Here is a 22,908-nt window from a genome sequence, read left to right as displayed (position 1 = left end):
GACTCTTAGTGATTTTAATGTGTACCTACATGCCAGCACAGTGTGTAAGTTTATTTAGGTACAGGTGTACACAAGTTTAATTATCAAGTACAATACATATAAAATATAAAATAACTTTAAAACACTTGAAATTTTGGAAAGTTTCCAGACATAATAAGGAGATGTGCTCAGGGAGAATGTAAACAAACTCGGTGGGCCGCTGTGACCGTATTAGAAAGACAGGTGGGGGGAGCCGTATAGCGAGTTTTGGTCATAATTTGAAATGTCCGTATTAGCGGAACGCCGTAAAGCAAAACGCCGTAAAGCGGGGCCCTCCTGTATATATATATATATATTTTTTTTTTTCAACAAGTCGGCCGTCTCCCACCGAGGTAGAGTGACCCAAAAAAGAAAGAAAATCCCCACAAAGAAAAATACTTTCATCATTCAACACTTTCACCTCACTCACATAATCACTGTTTTTGCAGAGGTGCTCAGAACACAACAGTTTAGAAGCATATACGTATAAAGATACACAACATATCCCTCCAAACTGCTAATATCCTGAAACCCCTCCTTCAGAGTGCAGGCATTGTACTTCCCATTTCCAGGACTCAAGTCCAGCTATATAAAAATAACCGGTTTCCCTGAATCCCATCACTAAATATTACCCTGCTCACACTCCAACAGATCGTCAGGTCCCAAATACCATTCGTCTCCATTCACTCCTATCGAACACGCTCATGCACGCCTGCTGGAAATCCAAGCCCCTCGCCCATAAAACCTCCCTTACCCCTTCCTTCCAACCTTTTCGAGGACGACCCCTACCCCGCCTTTTTTTAAATATAGATGATGAGAAGGAGGCAGTGACATCTGGATTGAAGCAAAAATGGGATGAGCATTGTTAGAATGAGTGGTGAGTCTGGTGTATGAAAGGAGCAAGCAGAGCAGCAAAGTCCTATGTGGGAAAAACACCAGCTGACAGAATATAAAAAAAGAGAAGCCAAAATCAGGCAGGAATAAATCACTGAATTATCAGTAATTTATCAGTTCATTCATAAAGAAGAGGGTAAGAGAAGATTGGTGGAGAGATCTGGGAGTATGCAAAAAAGAAATTGAGAATGAACACAGAAATGAGCAAGGTGATGAAAATAAAATCTAGGCAATGAAAGATTGGATATGAGATTGGTGAGCAGTAGTACAGAGGAGATTAATGTACAGTACTCAAGTATTTTTGAGTGGAAATGTTGGTAGATGAGTTTGTGAAAGATGAGGTGAACCATGGTATAGACATGGATAAAAAAAAAAGTTGGGTAGTTCAATGAGGCGTGTGGAGAAGAATTTCATCCACAGAGGGTAAAAAAGGGGAATGTACCAGAGTATAGTGGTACCAACACTATTATATGGACGTGAAGTATGGCTTTAAATATTTTAGCAAAGAGGAGGCTGGAGGAAGTGAAGATGTCATATTTGAGGGCAATGTGTGGCATGAATGTTATGAAAAATTCCGAGCATGGAAATTAGAAGCATGGGAAAATTTGAAAATTATGTGAACCAGACTTGGTATCGAGACATGGATATCTAAAAAAAAAGTTGGGTAGTTCAATGAGGCGTGTGGAGAAGAATTTCATCCACAGAGGGTAAAAAAGGGGAATGTACCAGAGTATAGTGGTACCAACACTATTATATGGACGTGAAGTATGGCTTTAAATATTTTAGCAAAGAGGAGGCTGGAGGAAGTGAAGATGTCATATTTGAGGGCAATGTGTGGCATGTGGCCACTCAGACTTGGCTACCATCGAACTCACACCTTAACTTTTTATTACATCCCAAAATAAATTGTGCACCTTCTGTTGATGTGTTCCTGTACTCAAAGGATTATGTTAGTAGTTCTATATTGTGAATTAGTCCACTACAACCTCAAAATAATCTCTTAACAGCCACCAATTGCAAACAAGCTTTAATATCAGTTTTTTTTTTTTTTAGAGTTGTACTGCCAAACAAGAACCTCACTTCCAGGCAAATATTCAAAGGCATTTAAGACCATAAAACTTGGTATATATACGAGAGGAGATACGTTACTTAATTAGAGAACCAACATTATCTCCTATCAATCATCATTTGCTATTCATGATGGAAGTGAAATATTATTTAATATGAGCAGAAATTTCCAAGTGAAGTCACATGTGGCAAAACATAAGTATTTGTTTTGTAATATTATTACCAGGGGTATGAGGCTGAGGTAAATATATCTTCTATCTTTACATGAATCAGTGCATGCGCCCAAGTGTGTGAGAATATTAAGTTGTGTTCATATTACATTATACAATACTGTTATGTTCCAGGGACAAACACCCTTGTTGTATAAGTACCATCCATCAACCTACAAAACTGAAATCACTAGCTTTACCAATGTCATACTTTAAGAGCAACAAGGATGTTGAGATCTGAAGAGTATTGTGACCTCTGACATTACCCAGCTTTCTTGGCAATAAAAAGTAGTGATGAACATTCATTTTCTATTATTTTCACTTATTTTTATAATGTTTTAATGGTTCAGCTCAGAAAATGTCACCTTAAACTTGTTCCTACGATTTAGCTAACACCATAAATCAGTGAAAACTTTACTCATAATTTAGAAGTATTTTTGTATCATTTCTTTTTCAGTGGATTAGATCCCTACTAAGAAAATATATTCCTAGGGCATTGCCTAGAAATTATTTTACAGGCTGACCCCCTTTTTGGACTGGAATCAAGATTCCCAAGTGATACTGTACAGTATATCCCCTTGTTTGACTCAATATTAGCGAACAGATTGTACTTTCACAACAAACCAGAAGAGATAAAAAAAAAAAAAAAAAAAAACTAACACCATCAAAATAAGATTCAATCTTAGAACAAGTGAATCACAAGTCCAATACAAAAAACACTACCACTGTTCCACAGAAGAAAAATAATGAGCTATCTAACACTTACCAGTTGACAAAGGAGCTCTTTCCAGCAGAGTGATTGCCCATTAACATAACATTAATCTTTTTTCTTGGAGGCAGTAGTTTCAGACCAAGGCTTCTACCAATAGCAACCAGACCTGTTGAAAAATATACTTAATTTAAACAAGGAATGCATCAAACCGTTTCTATAAATCAGGCTTATAGAAATACTGTACACTATTATCAGTATATTTATTGGAAATTGCTAACTCACAAGGGTCATACAGCACCTGGGAAATGGGAGGCAAGTAGGTTTGATCCAAAGCAGGGCAACTTTAGAAAAATTTTAATGAAGGTTACAGAATACATCTAAGCTAAGTACAACTGGAGAAGCTGGGTAGGTTATGGATAATCTAAAAAATTTCAATTGGATACATGCATTAATACAAGAAAGAGTCACTCATAATTTTTAGGTCTCATCTTGACAGGGGCATTACATTTTTATTCAATTTTAACCATTTCCCAATGAGGCAAAGCAAACCAAAGAGAAAATATATTTACTACAGTATCACTCGATCTCTAACTTCTCCATGGAATGTCACAGACATCACAGCCCAATGCTAACTCACTCAACTACAACAGCTCTACTACACTTTCATGAATGCAATCAGTGTACCTCCCATTATCCGAAACTTAAGCACAGCAACAGTGTTTCCAAGAGTTCTACATAGATACTATGCTCCACCACACTCCAACATGTCAAATTCCTTAGAGAAACCACTCCAATCTAATATGCTGCTGGATGCTCAAGTCCTCTTGCCTCTCAATATCCTTCATGCTCTCTATTTTTTAGGTGGTGATGTACTATACACATTAACAATAAAATTTAGCAAATCACTAGAAGATAAAAAACTAAACATATCTGGAAATTAGCAAATGTAATTTCAGTATTAAATAAAATAGGCAAAACACAATACCAAACCAGCTTCACTATTAGTTTGGCAATGGTGTTTGAAAACCTAACAGAAACCATTATTAGGTTATTTTATTTATAAAGCACTAGAACCTGTAGGATATTCAGCACTTTAAAAATTCCATTTGTAACATTATCCACTTTATTAATGTACTACTTTCATGACCAATTCACTTTTATATAAACAATTACAAAGCAAATAACTTCTCAAAATCCACTTTTTTTTTTTACATTATGTAATCTATCCATATTGTGTCATAAGCAGTGTCAGCAAATTTAGATGACAGAAACAGTATCCCTGCCATTTATGCAGAGATGTTGGGTTCTTAGTTAAGCACTCTGTGGGGAGCAAGAAAAGCAACCAGTACCCCTAGAAACAAACCACTCAAACCTCAGCACCATGTTTAGCTGATCCAGCATTATATGGAAAACCATCATTAAATAGCATAGACTACTGATTAAGACACAATCTTCTATGATGTTTTCGATGCATGACAACTGTAAAATTGTGGCATTTTTCAATCATATATGATCGCGCGACTTTAGGGAACAAAATCTGGGGCACTGCAGGGCTGGACTGTGGAAACTTTTCCCTTCATCTCATGGACTCGTGGGCAGCCAGCCTGTGGGTTAGGTTATTGTCTTTATGGAGGAGGAGGCCTATATCCTCCCCCACCTCCCCTATCCCACTTCCATGTCTCAGTGCACCGTACATACACGTTTCATACCATTCTCAGCTCTGCGCTTGTGAACTGATTTCTTTTTACCATCACATCTTGTCTCCAAAGTAAACATGGCCCCCAATAGGAATGAGAGTAATGCTAGAGTAATGGTGTTATGAAGAAAACTGAGAAATTAGATAAGTTTAAAAGTGGTGCACGTGGGGAAGAGGAGAGCTTACGACCTTGATGAAGCATCAGTTCATTCATTTAAAAGGAATGAGGCAAATATATAGGTACAGTAGGGCCCCACTTATACAAAAGGTTAGGCTCCAGGCTACTGCCGTAAAGCGGAAATCGCCATAAAGTGGAACACCCTTATTTTCCACTTATAAATGCATATAAATGCTAGATAACAGGTTTACACTAACATACATTAAGTTAGCAATTGAACTAGGCATTAAAAAACACAAAGTAAAATACACACACAGTACACTTGTTACTTACCTTAAAATATTAATATGAATGTGTGAGAGGTGAGTGGCAGTATGAAAGTTTTTCCATGTCAGCAATGTCACTGACTTTTTTGGGGTTATCCTAGGTTCTCTACACATATGCTGCTATATGTAACTGTATTTGATGGCTATCTCAGCCACTGACATACCTTGTTAGTAAGTTTATTCAGGTACACTGTATACACAAATACGGTTACGTAGATTATCATACATGTGTGTAGAGAATCTAGGATAACCCAAAAAAGTCAATTCATTAAGTTTAATCATTTCTAACTTGGCACTTAACCCTTAAATGGTCCAAATGTATATATATGTTTTTTCAACATCTGAAAGTATGTAAAAAAATGTAGATCTTTTTTGTTTTACATTTGAAAACATAAAAAAAAACTTTTATCTACATTTTTTTTTTGTTATATTTGAAAATAGGTAAAAAAAAGTATATCTACTTTTGTAGCACTACGAATTTGAACGTCAATCTCTTTGGACCGTTTAAGGGTTAAAGTAAGAGGCTTAACACTCTTCTTTTAATCACAACTAAGCTTAGACGCCATCGTCACCGAGTGCCAACCAGTTAACAAAATAGTAAATGAGAAAGAATGAGATACATGGAGTTCAATGTAAAAAAACAAATTGAATGGGTGGTAGGCGATCACTCGATCAGGCAAAATAAACGCATATTAATGTGTGTCAAATTTTAGTTCATTCATGTACGTTTGTAAGAGTTTGTGAAACTTTTACCACACAATATTTCTTTTTATTATAATAATAATTACCTCATAATCCAAATACTCTTACATTGTGTACAAGTTAGTACTACATAAGAATAAATAAACAGCAACACTCCCATTCTCATGCAACACATCATTTTGAGTGAATGATGATGATATCATAAAAAAAGCACTAAACCCACAAGGGTCGTGAATAGCTATAGAGTGAAGGCATACGAAAGGAATATCTTTCTACAGTTATCCCCAGTAGCTGGTGTTGGACTAGAGAAAACGTAATTCTTACGACACTCCTACAAGCCGCTTGGTGGGTGTATGTATCATGTTTGTGTGTTATGTAACATGTTTCTTATACAATTTTGAAAAAAAATATCACAGATGGATTAATGGAAATGTCTATATTAACGTAATATGAGACATTTAATGCACCCAAGATTATTATTGTTATTATGGCATCTTCAAGAGTAGAGAGACTCTTAGTGATTTTAATGTGTACCTGCATGCCAGCACAGTGTGTAAGTATATTTAGGTACAAATACACATTAGTATAATATCAGAGTACATATAAAATATGCAATAACCTTAAAACATTCGAAATTTTGGAAAGTTTCCAGATGTAATAAAGAGATGTGCTCACAGAGAATGTAAACAAACCATGTGGGGCGCAATGACCGTATTAGAAAGACAGGTGGGAGGAGCTGTATAATGTGTTTTGGTCATAATTTGAAATGTCCATATTAGCAGAACGTCGTAAAGCAAAACGCCGTAAGGCAGGTCCTACTGTATGTGCAATGAATAACCCAAGTTGTCACCCCCTAAAAAGAATGACAGGTCACAACAGCAAAATAAGACAGAAAACTTATTGACTGAGGCTTGGTCATGGATTGGGCTGAGGGGGCGTTAACCCCCAGAATATCCTCCAGGCAGGTAGTGGGCCGAGAAAAAAAAAAAAGTGCACCACCTAATTTCATCTTAACATGTAACAAAAAGAGTAAGGTTATGAGGATAACAAAAAGATTAGGTGATGAAAGATTGGATATCAGATTGGAGGGAGAGAGTATGGAGGAGGTGAATGTATTCAGATATTTGGGAGTGGACGTGTCAGCGGATGGGTCTATGAAAGATGAGGTGAATCATAGAATTGATGAGGGGAAAAGGGTGAGTGGTGCACTTTGGAGTCTGTGGAGACAAAGAACTTTGTCCTTGGAGGCAAAGAGGGGAATGTATGAGAGTATAGTTTTACCAACGCTCTTATATGGGTGTGAAGCATGGGTGATGAATGTTGCAGCGAGGAGAAGGCTGGAGGCAGTGGAGATGTCATGTCTGAGGGCAATGTGTGGTGTGAATATAATGCAGAGAATTCGTAGTTTGGAAGTTAGGAGGAGGTGCGGGATTACCAAAACTGTTGTCCAGAGGGCTGAGGAAGGGTTGTTGAGGTGGTTCGGACATGTAGAGAGAATGGAGCGAAACAGAATGACTTCAAGAGTGTATCAGTCTGTAGTGGAATTCGGGGTAGGGGTCGGCCTAGGAAAGGTTGGAGGGAGGGGGTAAAGGAGGTTTTGTGTGCGAGGGGCTTGGACTTCCAGCAGGCATGCGTGAGCGTGTTTGATAGGAGTGAATGGAGACAAATGGTTTTTAATACTTGATGTGCTGTTGGAGTGTGAGCAAAGTAACATTTATGAAGGGGTGCAGGGAAACCAGCAGGCCGGACTTGAGTCCTAGAGATGGGAAGTACAGTGCCTGCACTCTGAAGGAGGGGTGTTAATGTTGCAGTTTAAAAACTGTAGTGTAAAGCACCCTTTTGGCAAGACAGTGATGGAGTGAATGATGGTGAAAGTTTTTCTTTTTCGGGCCACCCTGCCTTGGTGGGAATCGGCCAGTGTGATAATAATAAAAAAAAAAATGTAATAAAAAAATACCTACGAGTATTATAAAACTGTGTGATGGCAAAGGATGGCCTGAACAAGTGTGTGTGTTTGCTACAGGCTGGTTCCACACACTCAAGTAATGTAAAAGGTTATATAATATTAAGTTTTCTGGTGAAAGTGCTTCAGTTTGTTCATACAGCAGCAGGTAATTTCACTAATGAAATTTCCTTTTTCAGGCCACCCAGCCTCAGTGTGAAATGGCCGAAGTGTTAATAATAATAATAATAATAATAATAATAATAATAATATTAATAATATTGCAGGAAATTATTTTTGAGGGTGGCTATGAACCACAGTAAGTGTTTAGTGCAGATAAGGCAAACATACTGAATGATGATGCCAGCAAAAACTTACATGAGTCAGCAAGAGAAAAGTGCACTGGGATTCAAAGCAGCAAAGGATTGCCTCAGCTTGCTCATTTCCTGTAATGCATCAGGTGATTTTAATGAAGCCCATGGATATTTATCACTCCAAGACACACTGTGCTTTGAAAGGTGTAGATAAAAACCACCTTATCAATTCTTTGGAGGTCATACCAGTCAGCATGGATGACAGAGGATTTATTTATTGACTGGTTTAAGCATCACTTTATTCCTAAGATCATGTTTTACCTGCACAGCAAGAACCTTGCCTTCAAGATTCTCTTCACTGTTGATAATTCCCATACTCATCCAGAAGCTTTGCTGGATGTGTATCCACATGTAAAAGTTACATTTTTACCACTAAATGCTGATCTGAAACTTGCTCTCAGGGTTGGATAATATAAAAAAAATATTATATTTTCTTATGAAATTATGGAGAATCTTTTTTCGAAGGTAATGAAATCAAAAGTACAATATTTGATGGAAAACTTTCAAAATTACGCTCTCATAAAGTTAGCAGTCTCAGCAATATTTATGCAGCAGTGATTTCACTCACTTTGAGCCCTATTTTCAGCCAATTCCATTGTTCCAGTTGACCAAACTCATAGCTATTTTGCTAGTATTCCTTCTACTCTAATGACTGAATACAAGAAACTGCCCATTTACCTATTTCAACTACCCAATAAAGTGATCAGAAATCGGTAATTTGACCAATTTCACACAAAATTAAAAAATTGCCAGTTTAAAAATAGGGTCCAGAATAAACAATGTAAACATTCCTGGCACTAAAAACGACATTCCCTCTGTTTATTAGTTACATCCCAAGGCCTCTCCTATATTATGCTTGCTTTCCATTTTTAAATTTTATTTACACACACACACACACACACACACACATACACACACACACACACACACACACACACACACACACAAAAAAAAAAAAAAAAAAAAAAAAAAAAAAAAAAGATTTACTGTTATGCAGACTACTGCATTATTGTAATAATTGTATAAATAATGTCAGCACATTTGTGAACACGTATCACACCAACCAGGTGGACATGTACTGGTCAAGTGACAATTTGTGTACTCTGGAATGTCAGCAAAAATCAAACATTTCTGCTAGTTTGAGCTGAATTTCAAGTTACTTTCAGTCCTGAAACCAATCAAAATCATCTATTTCTGTAATATATCTTCCATTATAGCAAATAAGACCAAAAAATGGAGAAAACAACTATAAAAACCAAAAGAAAATACACCATAAAGCTATTGTTTTAAACTAAAAACAGTCTCAGTTTTTTTCTCATTATGCACTGTGTGCTGCAGGATTTTTTTTTATATGGTGCACACTTACCACACAGACCCACTCTCTCATATCTAAACCCAAATTTACCACTCAACTTATCTGAGCGAGCTCGACTCATCACGTAGAACAATGGGACACTGACCCGGGCTTCAAAGCCATAGTACAACGGGACCCACCCCAAAAGAGTTAATACAACCACTAGATTATGGAGTTATTAGGTCATTCAAGTATAACTACACATTAAAAGTCATATGGAAACTTGCTGCAGCAATGGATGCTGACTCTGAGCATGCAGTGCCAAATTTTTGGCATAAATTTAACATTGTAGATGCCATCAGCTATGTCAGAAGTGCATGGAACAAAGTGCCCCAATCAACATTAAATGCAGGCTGGGGAAAGTTATGACCTAGTGTGGTGAATACTTTCACAGGTTTTCCCTCACTTCATGTGTAGGAAATAGTTCACCTGGCAAGGAGATTACCAGGTGAGGGCTTTGAAGATAGGCAGGAAGATGATGCGAATGAGCTCTTAGAAGATGACGAAGACAGAAGTCCAGAGGAAATGTTGGCAGAGCTCAATGCACAGATACAAGGGAGGCAGATAACAGAGGAGGATGAGGAAGACCCTGAAGAATAACAGTTAACACTGCAACAGTTATATGAGCAGTTCAATGCTGCTACTAAACTAGCAGACATTTTCACTGAAGAGGGCCCCTGACAAATCTAGAACTGTTCTGAAATGGGGTCTAGAGAAGTTGATGATGCTTTACTGTGAGCTGTATAAAGTACTGCAAGGTAAAAAAAAAAAAAACAGAGACTCGTTACAAAATTTCTCACTACTACACTACAACCATCGACTTGAATGCCAGAGCCCCAACCATCCACTTAGCAAACAATCCACAATCATCCACCTCAGCCCAGTGGACCCACATCGTCCCTCTCCACTCTTCGTAATCATCAACATACACCAGCAACCACAATATAAGTTAAGAAATATTATTTATGTAACATTTGTAGCATTAAGGAATGTATTAAACTTGATATATCCCAACAACTACATTTTTTTTTCAACTTGGAGACAAGAAAAAGTCATTTGCATTTTTGGGGGCCCAATGAACATAACCCTATTTTTACCCCATGTTCCTCAGTTTGTTTTAGATGATTTTGTCTCTTAAGACACTATTTTCAAGAATATAACTACAATCTTAATTAACAGTCAACTGTACAAGATCATAATATTTCTGTAAGATAAATTATTAGCCTAAAATAAAGAAAGGTTTTATAACCCTTTCAGGGTGCGTGCTGTAGATCTATGGCTATACGTTGAGGGTCCAAACCGTAGATCTACGCCAAAACTCTAGTGGCGTCAAATTTAGCGCGAGAAGGCTGGTAGGCCTACATCTGAGAGAACGGGTCTGCATGGTGTGTGTGCGCCGTAAACAAAAATTCTAGGCACCCACATGGCATTGTAGGAATGCCGCCTCAGTTACCTTTGTTCACCATGCCTCACCGCAAGGCAGCTCTCACTCTGAGGCGAATTGGGGGTTCTCCTCTTCGTAACTGATAGTTCTGACTCTGATGAAAGTGGAAATGAAGAAAAATTCAACAGCTTTGATCAATTAGTGACCAAAAGCAATGACCAGGATATCGAAAATGGTACAGAAAATCCTGACGATCCTCAACCTTCTACCTCTGGTGTGGGCACGTCTCGGTCACGTTCAGTTGTACCTCGTCGCAAGAGAAAACTAATATTTTCGCGTGGCCAGGCTTCAGACTTCAGTAATAATGATGATAGTGATGTGGACTGTGATTTTATTGCTCTTGATGATCATTCGAGTAGTGATAGTGAGGAATCATATTCACCAGAGAAGCGTCGGTATATACACCGCCTCATGCGCTCGGGTAGTGTTCCCTATGCAGTGCCCAGGGGACGGAGTACATCCTGGAGTACATCCCATGGCCCTACATCAGAAATAGACAGTGAAAGTGAGGATGATGTGGCTACACTTGGCATGGATAGACCACAGGCATCAGTAGGTGGTGGTATTGGTGGTGATAGTGTAAGTGGTGATGGCAGTGCCACGGCCATGCATGACTCGCCAGCCCAGGCTGGAACCCACACTGCTGACTCCTCAGCTCAAGGACAAAGCGGAGCGTCAGCCACCACCCCACCACAACTAAAACTACAACCAGCTTATGATGTCCAGTATCCACCAGCAAACCGCATCTGGGATTGGCAGCAAAATCCCAATTTTGTTCCCCAGCCCCACCAGTTTGATGACTCTCAAAGTGGAATCCTACCAACTTGTTCCCTTAGAAACACTGCAAATGAACTGGAATTCTTTGAATTATTCTTTGACCAACCATTGATGGAAACTATTGTCAGGAAAAGTAACAAGTACTATTTTGAGTACACCATGGCAAATACGATCGTATCACCACAGTCAAGACTACACCAGTGGACAGAGATAACTGTGGCTGAAATGTATTTGCTTTTTGCAACAATAATGCTTATGCCTCATGTCTATAAGCATAATATAAAATCTTACTGATTCACAGATCGGCTAATTTGTACCCCAGCCTTCAGTGAAATCATCCCAGTGAACAGGTTTATCTTACTGTTACGTATGCTGCACTTCTCTGACAAAACCAGGCCTGACAGAAGTGACAGGTTATACAAGATTAGAAATGTTTTTATGTATCTGAAACAAAAGTTCAACATGTACTTTTATCCATTCAAGAATCTTGTAATTGACGAGTCTTTGATTTTGTTCAAAGGTAGACTGTCATTCAAGCAGTATATACTGAGCAAGAGGAAACACTTTGGTATAAAACTGTTTGTACTCTGTGACTGACAGTGGCCTGGTATTGGATATTACTGTATACGCAGGAAGTAAAACATTGAAAGATACCAGGATGTTATTGGGTATCTCAGGTGACGTAGTGAGAAACGTGATGGCACCTTATCTTGGTAAGGGGCCTACATTATATACTGATAACTGGTACACAAGGCCTTTACTCAGTGATTTCTTGTGAGTGAACATGACAGATGTGTGTGGCACAGTGCACTATAATCGTAAACATATGCCCAGGTTCAACACAGGCACTCGTAGTGGTGAGGTGCAGGTGTTTACTGCCAATGACATGGCATTACAGTGGCATGACAAACGAGATGTCACATTGTTGACAACCATTCACCCTAACAAAATGCAAGACAGTGGCAAAGTTGATAGACTAATGAACGTATTCGAAAACCAGTGACAGTGATTGATTATACACAAAACATGTGTTTGGTTGACAAATGTGACATGCAGATAGGCTTTGTTGATTGTGTTCATAAGAGTTATAAGTGGTACATGAAACTTTTCTTCCATCTTCCATCTCATGGACATTTCAATGCTCAATGCATATAACATGTACCAAATGAAGACCAGCAACAGACCACCATATGGTGAATTTTGTCTGTCTGTTGTCAGACAACTCATAATGAAGTACCAGGTAACAACACCTGCTATACAAAACCGTCCTCGAACTACTCAGGAAATACCCAAGCGCTTGAGGAGGGGAGGTGATCATTTCATAATACAGCTTCCTGCAACTAAGAAGAAATTTGCTCAGAAGAGATGGGTTGTCTGTGCACAAGCAAAACGACGGCAACAGACACAAAGAGACTCGGTTTATGTGCGAGGAATGCAAGGTATCTCTGTGCATGGTACCTTATTTCAAGGACTTCCATAGGCTGCAGCAGTTCTAGAAACATATCCAGTGACTGTACATATGTAAATATATAATAGAACATTAGTATTATACAACATTTGTGCATGTTTATTGTAGTAAACAAAAGTGGTAAACAATATTATAATAACTTTAGTGCAGTTATTGTGTTCAATACAGTGAGTGTATATATATACATTGTATACAGTATTGGTCTCACAGGCCACAAATGTTACTAACAGCATAAAAAGTAATGTAAAAAATGAAATACCAGAATAAAACAATAAAATAAAGTCATTACAAAAATGTGATGTTGATATTCAGTAGTAAGGTTCAACTTACGCCCATTTTGACTTACGACCAGTTGGTCGGAACCAAGCTCGGTCTTAAGTTGGATGATAGGTGTATATACACACCCCTCTGGGTTTTCTTCTATTTTCTTTCTAGTTGTTGTTCTTGTTTATTTCCTCTTATCTCCATGGGGAAGTGGAATAGAATTCTTCTTCCATAAGCCATGCGTGTTGTAAGAGGCGACTAAAATGCTGGGAGCAAGGGGCTAGTAACCCCTTCTCCTGTATAAATTACTAAATTTAAAAAGAGAAACTTTCGTTTTTTTTTTTTTTGGCCCACCCTGTCTTGATGGGATACAGCCGGTTTGTTGAAAAAAAAAAAATTCACAAAAATATTATCTTTAATTCTGTAAGATTTTTTTTTTCTCAAAATTTCTTGAACAATGGGGCACCTCTTCAGATTTTGCATTTGGACCCTGAAAGGGTTAACAAAGGTGCTCACAAATTTATTAAATTCCATACAAATACAAGACCTGAATTAATGATAACTCACCATTAGGAAAAAGGGAGAGATTTTAAACAAGTACAGTACTGTACTATACCTGAATTGCTTAATGCAACAAGTAGAACTCCTTAGAAATACAACCTCAACCCAATCCTTTTCATAATTTGCAGACATGATCTTGAAAGACTAATAAATATTAGCAAAGTTAACAAACAACAAAATTAGAAAAACATTCCATATTTCTCACTTGGATAAATAAACAAATAACTAATAACCAAACCATCTCAATCCTCCTCCTACCACCACACCAACATCTACAATTATTTGCTCATTTCATGTTAGGGGCTTTTGCATTGGTAAGATTTTGCATTCACAAACTTTTTTTAAAGATACTTATACTAATATAAAATTCCTTGCTTTAACTGTGATGAAAATTATACTAATGAGATGAATTATTTTACACTTCAACAGTATCATCAAAGATATTCTGTACATGTGATGATGATAATGCAGTATCCTTTCATGCATGTATAGAGACAGAATTATTTGATACAGCTCAACAAAGCAAAGCATTGTTCAAACAATAGCTCTATAGTGTCTTTTCGTCACCAAGTTTCACTGATGCTAAATTGTTGATGGTGTTAACAATACATGGTAAAGAAAGATGAGCGATTCTGTAATGATTAGTAAAGCTCCATATTTTAATGCAGTAACCTAAATGAGAATATTGAGCCCCTTTTGAACACATTTCTTCTGACATTTGGTAAACCACTGGTGAAGATTGTTAACCAACACAATGTAAGGCAAAGGCATCCATGGTTATCATGCAAGGTCCATCATCCCTGTGTGGGACTGTGGGGGCCAGTAAACCTGTTGCACTGCTCCTTTTCCTTATGTTCTGCTACTTTGGGGCCCTGACTCATTTGCTGTACCCTCCTACTGTTTTATTACTCGCCTAAAGAGGGCTCTGAAAATATCTGCAATGTCTCTAACTTTCCAATGTAGGTTAATCCAGTAGTATAAGAGTTATTCAATATCACACATGCATCAGCATTTTATGCTAGATTATCAAATGTAAGAACAGCCTGTGGGAACCTGAAGAAGGAATTCTCATATCACTACACCATCACATAAAATACACAAGACAGGAACAGGATTTACTGAAAGGAGTATGTACAGGTGAATTTCAATCTCAGTGACTTGACAAACTAGATACAGTGCAGTACAAATATGGAAGTCACCAGTCAAGCACAAATAGCTAGAGAGAAGTTTGGAGGGTCACCATCACACTTGCATCAGAAATGAGAGGCAAGAGCTGAGGAAAGAATGCACTGAAGTCATTTATGTCTGGAGGAAGATAACTCTAGGGAAGGCATGATCACAACATACAACATACTCTGTAGTGTTTGGAGAGCAAAGAAGTGGAATAAACTTTGAGACAATATACTGTGGTAGAAGATGGATCTCGGCCCCTCTACACGCAGCTAGGAAAATAAAACAAATACTGTATAACAAAACTGCATTATTGAACCATTTCTTTTACTCTTGTTTGGCTATGGTCCCTTCACATACATTACTAGCAAGTTATTCCACATTACTACAATTACTTTTATCATTATTAAAAAATAATATGAACCAGTACAGTATGTACATACAAAAACTACTGATTAATAATACAGTAATAATAATAATAATTCATGCTTAATCATATATAATACGTATATTCAAGAACTGTAATGCAACATATGGTACAGTATATACTATATGTATGTACAAGTACAGTACTTTACCATTATCAGGATCGGTGTAGAGATTATGACATTCTTTCAGGATCTTTTCATTCACAGTGACAGTAGCTGCCTCAGCAGTGTTGGCTGTATTCCGCTGCTTCACCTTTCCTGACATTCTGAAATATTATATCATATAACAAAGAAATCCATTGTAAAGGTAGAGCATTCACAGCTCCAAAATGTCTCCAGTGACACTATTCTTTGCTTAACAATCACATTGAGTAATAAACTGGGTGAGAATGTACAAGTATTTTCATCTTCATGCTATATTCACACCAGTGATATAATGGAGCTAAGGTAAGGGCAGTAAAATAAAAAAAAATAAAAAACTTGTCAAACCCCCAAATTGATTAACCAGTATTTTTTACAACAACAGTCTAAAGATTCTAATCTGTGAGAGGCATACAAAATTTTGTTGTATGTACCTACAAGAGGTCAGGCCTCAAACACCTTCAGCAATAAAGGAGTGGAGTGGAGTGGGCTGACTGACCATGTCAAGGTCAGCTTCAGCATAAGCCAGTTTAGGAAAAGAAATAAAAGGTGCCTAATAAACGAAACTACAGTACAGAAAAAGGAAATGTTATAAGCTAATTTCTTCTTTTTATGTTCATGTAATTTATTCTCCTGTATCTGCTTTCCTCTAGTTATTACTCCTGCAAACTCCAAAACCATCCATAGTAACTTCAATGTACAGTATATTTAATAAATAATTTTTTTTTTTTCAACAAGTCGGCCGTCTCCCACCGAGGCAGGGTGACCCAAAAAAGAAAGAAAATCCCCAAAAAGAAAATGCTTTCATCATCATTCAACACTTTCACCACACTTACACATAATCACTGTTTTTGCAGAGGTGCTCAGAATACAACAGTTTAGAAGCATATACGTATAAAGATACACAACATATCCCTCCAAACTGCCAATATCCCAAACTCCTCCTTTAAAGTGCAGGCATTGTACTTCCCATTTCCAGGACTCAAGTCCGACTATATGAAAATAACCAGTTTCTCTGAATCCCTTCACTAAATATTACCCTGCTCACACTCCAACAGATCGTCAGGTCCCAAGTACCATTCGTCTCCATTCACTCCTATCCAACACGCTCACGCACGCTTGCTGGAAGTCCAAGCCCCTTGCCCACAAAACCTCCTTTACCCCCTCTCTCCAACCCTTTCGAGGACGACCCCTACCTCGCCTTCCTTCCCCTATAGATTTATATGCTTTCCATGTCATTCTACTTTGATCCATTCTCTCTAAATGACCAAACCACCTCAACAACCCCTCTTCTGCCCTCTGACTAATACTTTTATTAACTCCACACCTTTTCCTAATTTCCACACTCCGAATTTTCTGCATAATATTTACACCACACATTGCCCTTAGACAGGACATCTCCACTGCCTCCAACCGTCTCCTCGCTGCTGCATTTACCACCCAAGCTTCACACCCATATAAGAGTGTTGGTACTACTATACTTTCATACATTCCCTTCTTTGCCTCCATAGATAACGTTTTTTGACTCCACATATACCTCAATGCACCACTCGCCTTTTTTCCCCTCATCAATTCTATGATTAACCTCATCCTTCATAAATCCATCCGCCGACACATCAACTCCCAAGTACCTATTTGAAAACATTCACTTCTTCCATACTCCTCCTCCCCAATTTGATATCAAATTTTTCTTTATCTAAATCATTTGATACCCTCATCACCTTACTCTTTTCTATGTTCACTTTCAACTTTCTACCTTTACACACATTCCCAAACTCATCCACTAACCTTTGCAATTTTTCTTTAGAATCTCCCATAAGCACAGTATCAACAGCAAAAAGTAACTGTGTTAATTCCCATTTTGAATTTGATTCCCCATAATTTAATCCTACCCCTCTCCTGAACACCCTAGCATTTACTTCTTTTACAACCCCATCTATAAATATATTAAACAACCATGGTGACATTACACATCCTTGTCTAAGACCTACTTTTACCGGGAAGTAGTCTCCCTCTCTTCTACACACCCTAACCTGAGCCTCACTATCCTCATAAAAACTCTTTACAGCATTTAGTAACTTACCACCTATTCCATATACAGTGGACCCCCGCATAACGATCACCTCCGAATGCGACCAATTATGTAAGTGTATTTATGTAAGTGCGTTTGTACGTGTATGTTTGGGGGTCTTAAATGGACTAATCTATGTACTTCACAATATTCCTTATTGGAACAAATTCAGTCAGTACTGGCACCTGAACATACTTCTGGAGTGAAAAAATATCGTTAACCGGGGGTCCACTGTACTTGCAACATCTGCCACATTGCTCCCCTATCCACTCTATCATATGCCTTTTCTAAATCCATAAATGCAATAAAAACTTCCCTACCTTTATCTAAATACTATTCACATATATGCTTCAATGTAAACACTTGATCTACACATCCCCTACCCACTCTGAAACCTCCTTGCTCATCCGCAATCCTACAATCTGTCTTACCTCTAATTCTTTCAATTATAACCCTACCGTACACTTTTCCTGGTATACTCAATAAACTTATTCCTCTATAATTTTTACAATCTCTTTTGTCCCCTTTCCCTTTATATAAAGGGACTATACATGCTCTCCACCAATCCCTAGGTACCTTCCCCTCTTTCATACATTTATTAAACAAAAGTACCAACCACTCCAATACTATATCCCCCCCTGCTTTTAACATTTCTGCCATGATCCCATCAGTTCCAGCTGCTTTACCCCCTTTCATTCTATGTAATGCCTCGCGTACCTCCCCCACACTTACATTCTGCTCTTCTTCACTCCTAAAAGATGGTATACCTCCCTGACCAGTGCATGAAATTACCGCCTCCCTTTCTTCCTCAACATTTAAAAGTTCCTCAAAATATTCTCGCCATCTACCTAATACCTCCCTCTCCCCATCTACTAACTCCCCTACTCTGTTTTTAATGGACAAATCCATACTTTCCCTAGGCTTTCTTAACTTGTTTAACTCACTCCAAAAATTTTTCTTATTTTCATAAAAATTTCTTGACAGTGCCTCTCCCACTCTATCATCTGCTCTCCTTTTGCACTCTCTCACCACTCTCTTTACCTTTCTTTTACTCTCCATATACTCTGCTCTTCTTATAACACTTCTGCTTTGTAAAAACCTCTCATAAGCTACCTTTTTCTCTTTTATCACACCCTTTACTTCATCATTCCACCAATCACTCCTCTTTCCTCCTGCCCCCACCCTCCTATAACCACAAACTTCTACCCCACATTCTAATACTGCATTTTTAAAACTATTCCAACCCTCTTCAACTTCCCCGCTACTCATCTTTGCACTAGCCCACCTTTCTGCCAACAGTCGCTTATATCTTCCCTGAACTTCCTCCTCCCTTAGTTTATACACTTTCACCTCCCTCTTACTTGTTGTTGCCACCTTCCTCTTTTCCCATCTACCTCTTACTCTAACTGTAGCTACAACTAAATAATGATCCGATATATCAGTTGCCCCTCTATAAACATGTACATCCTGGAGCCTACCCATCAACCTTTTACCCACCAATACATAATCTAACGAATAAATAAATAAATACGTATTTTAATTTATTAACTGTTTTTCACGATTGTAACTGTAAAGGACAATTCTAGGAACTACAGTACATGCTTTTGCATGTTATATCTGAAAACAAGTTACCCAATTAACTGTAACAATAACAGATAATTTTGGAAACTATGGATTTTTGACAGTCATTTCTGAACTTTGTCCAAACATCGGATTTTGTCCGAAATCCAAAATCTGTTAAATCAAGGCTTAGCTGTAGTTTACAGACTGTTATACAACTGCAGTGAATATTTATGTAGACTTAACCTAGGATAACCCCAAAAAATCAGTATGACTTATACAGTGGACCCCCGGTTAACGATATTTTTTCATTCCTGAAGTATGTTCAGGTGCCAGTACTGACCGAATTTGTTCCCATAAGGAATATTGTGACGTAGATTAGTCCATTTCAGACCCCCAAACATACACGTACAAACGCACTTACATAAATACACTTACATAATTGGTAGCATTGGGAGGTGATCGTTAAGCGGGGGTCCAAATGGAAATACCATTTGGGCCCTCACCTGTGGCACACAACACTACTGAGGCAGCAGGCCCTACAAGTGGTTAATTTTATCCAAGCATACAACACCATTATCTTCAACACTGAAGTGTTTCTGTTAATATTACAATCATAAAGTACTAAAACACTACACAAAGAACTCTCACATTGGAGAAAGAAGCTTACGACAACATTTCAGTCCGACTTGGACCGAAACGTCATCGTAAGCTTCTCTCTTATGTACGAGTTATTTGTGTATTGTTCCAGTCATGGTACTGTGCCCTTCTGTTCTTTATGAAGTACTACATCCATACTTCATTAGAATAGGTTGCAGCAATATGTCAGCAGGTTTCACCATGTTAGCAACAATATATAAAAGTAATGTGACACCTTAATCTAGGGTACCTCTACAATTCCAGAAGAATATTTAGATTTGTAACCTTGCAGTGTTAATAACCTAGGGTAACCCCCAAAAATTAAGCAATGTGGTTTATTTCCATTACATCCCTTTTTAGGTCCTCCCAGAATGTAACCTTTAAGTCAACTAACAACTAGGTATCTACCACATTTACCACTTTTATATAAAGTTATATAATATAGAAGAAGTACAGAATTAATGTGAGAAAGTACCTAGATCAAAAATATTTGCATTAGTACTTCTGTACCACTGAATATGGGATATTCCAATATATTACCTAAACAGTCAGTATATGATTCTTTCAGTAATTAAATAATAATAATAATACTATTCTAAAAGTGCACGTTACAACTGATAGAGACGTAGCTGACATCACTGACATACTATACACAAAGCCCCTACTATGCAGAGCATTTCAGACAACTTAGGTTAACCGAGTCCCTGAGGATGCAACCCACAACAGTCAACTATCACCCAGGTACCTACTTAATGCTTGAACAGGGGTACCAAGTGCATGAAAACACGTCCAACATTGCCAGGATTCGACCTGGGTCCTTTGAGGCACACAAACTATGCTATGTACCTCATTCAAACAGTGGTACCTCGAGTTTAAAACAGCTCCCGACTCAAACAATTATGTAAGTGTATTTCTGGGGGTCTGTAACGGACTAATCTAATTTGCATTATTCCTTATGGGAACAAATTAGTTCGGTATCAGTACTCGAACAGTCTTCTGGAACAAATTAAGTTCATAACTCAAGGTACCACCGTATATCATTCCTAACCTCGTACAATATTCAATTCAATTCATATGTATAAATTGTATACAAGCATGACATTCTCTCTAGCCATGAGGGAAAGAGGCAGCTGGTGGCCTGGTAAACTAGTTCAATAGATTACATGTCAGAGGCTGGAGAGTCTTATACATTACATATGAAAGGAGCACTGCAGAATGCCTACTGTCCCATGCCAGGGATTGATGACCCAGCACATTACATATGCCAGGGATTGATGACCCAGTACATTACATATGCCAGGGATTGATGACCCGGTACATTACGTATGCCAGGGATTGATGACCCGGTACATTACGTATGCCAGGGATTGATGACCTGGTACATTACATATGCCAGGAATTGATGACCTGGTACATTACATATGCCAGGGATTGATGACCTGGTACATTACATATGCCAGGGATTGATGACCTGGTACATTACATATGCCAGGGATTGATGACCTGGTACATTACATATGCCAGGGATTGATGACCTGGTACATTACATATGCCAGGGATTGATGACCTGGTACATTACATATGCCAGGGATTGATGACCTGGTACATTACATATGCCAGGGATTGATGACCTGGTACATTACATATGCCAGGGATTGATGACCTGGTACATTACATATGCCAGGGATTGATGACCCAGTATATTACTGATATGTAAGTTTATTTAGGCACAGGTACACAGAAGTACAATTATCATTCATAGTAACATATGTGTAAATTACTACCTACGATAACCCCAAAGTCAGACAAAGTGACTTATTTCCATTTGGGTCCTTGGCAGGGATTGATGTCCCGGTACATTACATGTGCCAGGGATTGATGACCCAGTACACTACATATGCCAAGGATTGATTCCCCCAGTACATTACATATGCCAGGGACTGATGACCCTAGTACATGCATAACCGAGGCTCGTGTTGACGTCCATAGTGTCTCCTCCACACGTGTCTACCAACCTTCCCTCACACCTGGTTGGTCTCACATAGACATAATATCGCCCAGTATCACCCTAGTACCTGGCCAGATAGGCCTAGTAGACTAGCAGGTAGGCCTGGCAACTCACTTGCAGTGTAGTGTGGACGATCGTTGCAGCAACTGGGTGACGTCCTCACCCGTCTCCCACACCCTGGCTTATATCTCCTCCTCAGGCTTATTCTGGCTGTAATTTGTTAGGGTGTTGTAAGCCTATAGGATGATTTTTGTGTTTGGGCGGCTGGGCGGGCGATGGCGGCGGCGGGTTTAGAAGGGTGGCGGCGCCAAAACAAGTGGCAGTAACTGGTGTGATTTAGGCAATTCACGTCCTTCCGGCCACCTCACCGGCCTGGCCGCCCATACAACACTAAACCAGCCGCCCATACAACACTATACCTGCCGCCCCCTGGTGACCAGTCACCCAAACAACACTATACTGGCCGCCTCAGGTGATCAGCTGCCCATACATCATTATACCTGTCGCCCCTGGTGACCAGCCGCCCATATATCACTATACCGGCCTCCCTCCGGTGACCAGCTGCCCCTACAACACTACCGGCCGCCCCCGATGACCAACTGCCCATATATCATTATACCGGCCGCCCCCGGTGACCAGTCGCCCATACACTATACCGGTTGATTCAGTGACCAGCCGCCCATACAATACTATACAGGTTGCCCCAGTTACCCCAATGGAAATAAGTCACTTTGACCTTTTGGGTTATCCTAGGTAATCTATGTATGATAATTTATGTAACTGTATTTATGTGTACTTGTACCTGCATAAACTTACCAGCCACCCATACAACACTATACCGGCCGCCCTCAGTGACCAATCGCTCATACATTGTACCGGCTGAACCGGTGACCAGCCGCCCATAGAACACTATATCGGTCGTCCCAGTGACCACCGCTCATACATCATTCCGGCCGCCCTCGGA

The 22,908-nt window shown here is 38.8% G+C and overlaps 1 protein-coding gene across 1 annotated transcript in view; it reads right to left on the bottom strand.

The window, feature by feature from the left end:
- The window catches only part of LOC128690976 (uncharacterized), a gene marked incomplete in the record, with an annotated part of 60,054 nt that extends 37,598 nt beyond the window's left edge, over window positions 1–22,456 (bottom strand). The window contains 3 exon segments of the mRNA XM_070088411.1: window positions 2,956–3,067; window positions 15,676–15,791; window positions 22,059–22,456. Coding sequence (XP_069944512.1) covers window positions 2,956–3,067; window positions 15,676–15,790 — 227 coding nt within the window.
- Window positions 22,457–22,908: the final 452 nt, after the last annotated feature.

Source organism: Cherax quadricarinatus, chromosome 24, assembly GCF_038502225.1.
Source record: "Cherax quadricarinatus isolate ZL_2023a chromosome 24, ASM3850222v1, whole genome shotgun sequence".
NCBI classification, from domain to species: domain Eukaryota; kingdom Metazoa; phylum Arthropoda; class Malacostraca; order Decapoda; family Parastacidae; genus Cherax; species Cherax quadricarinatus.
This window is presented reverse-complemented; position numbering and strand designations above follow the sequence as displayed.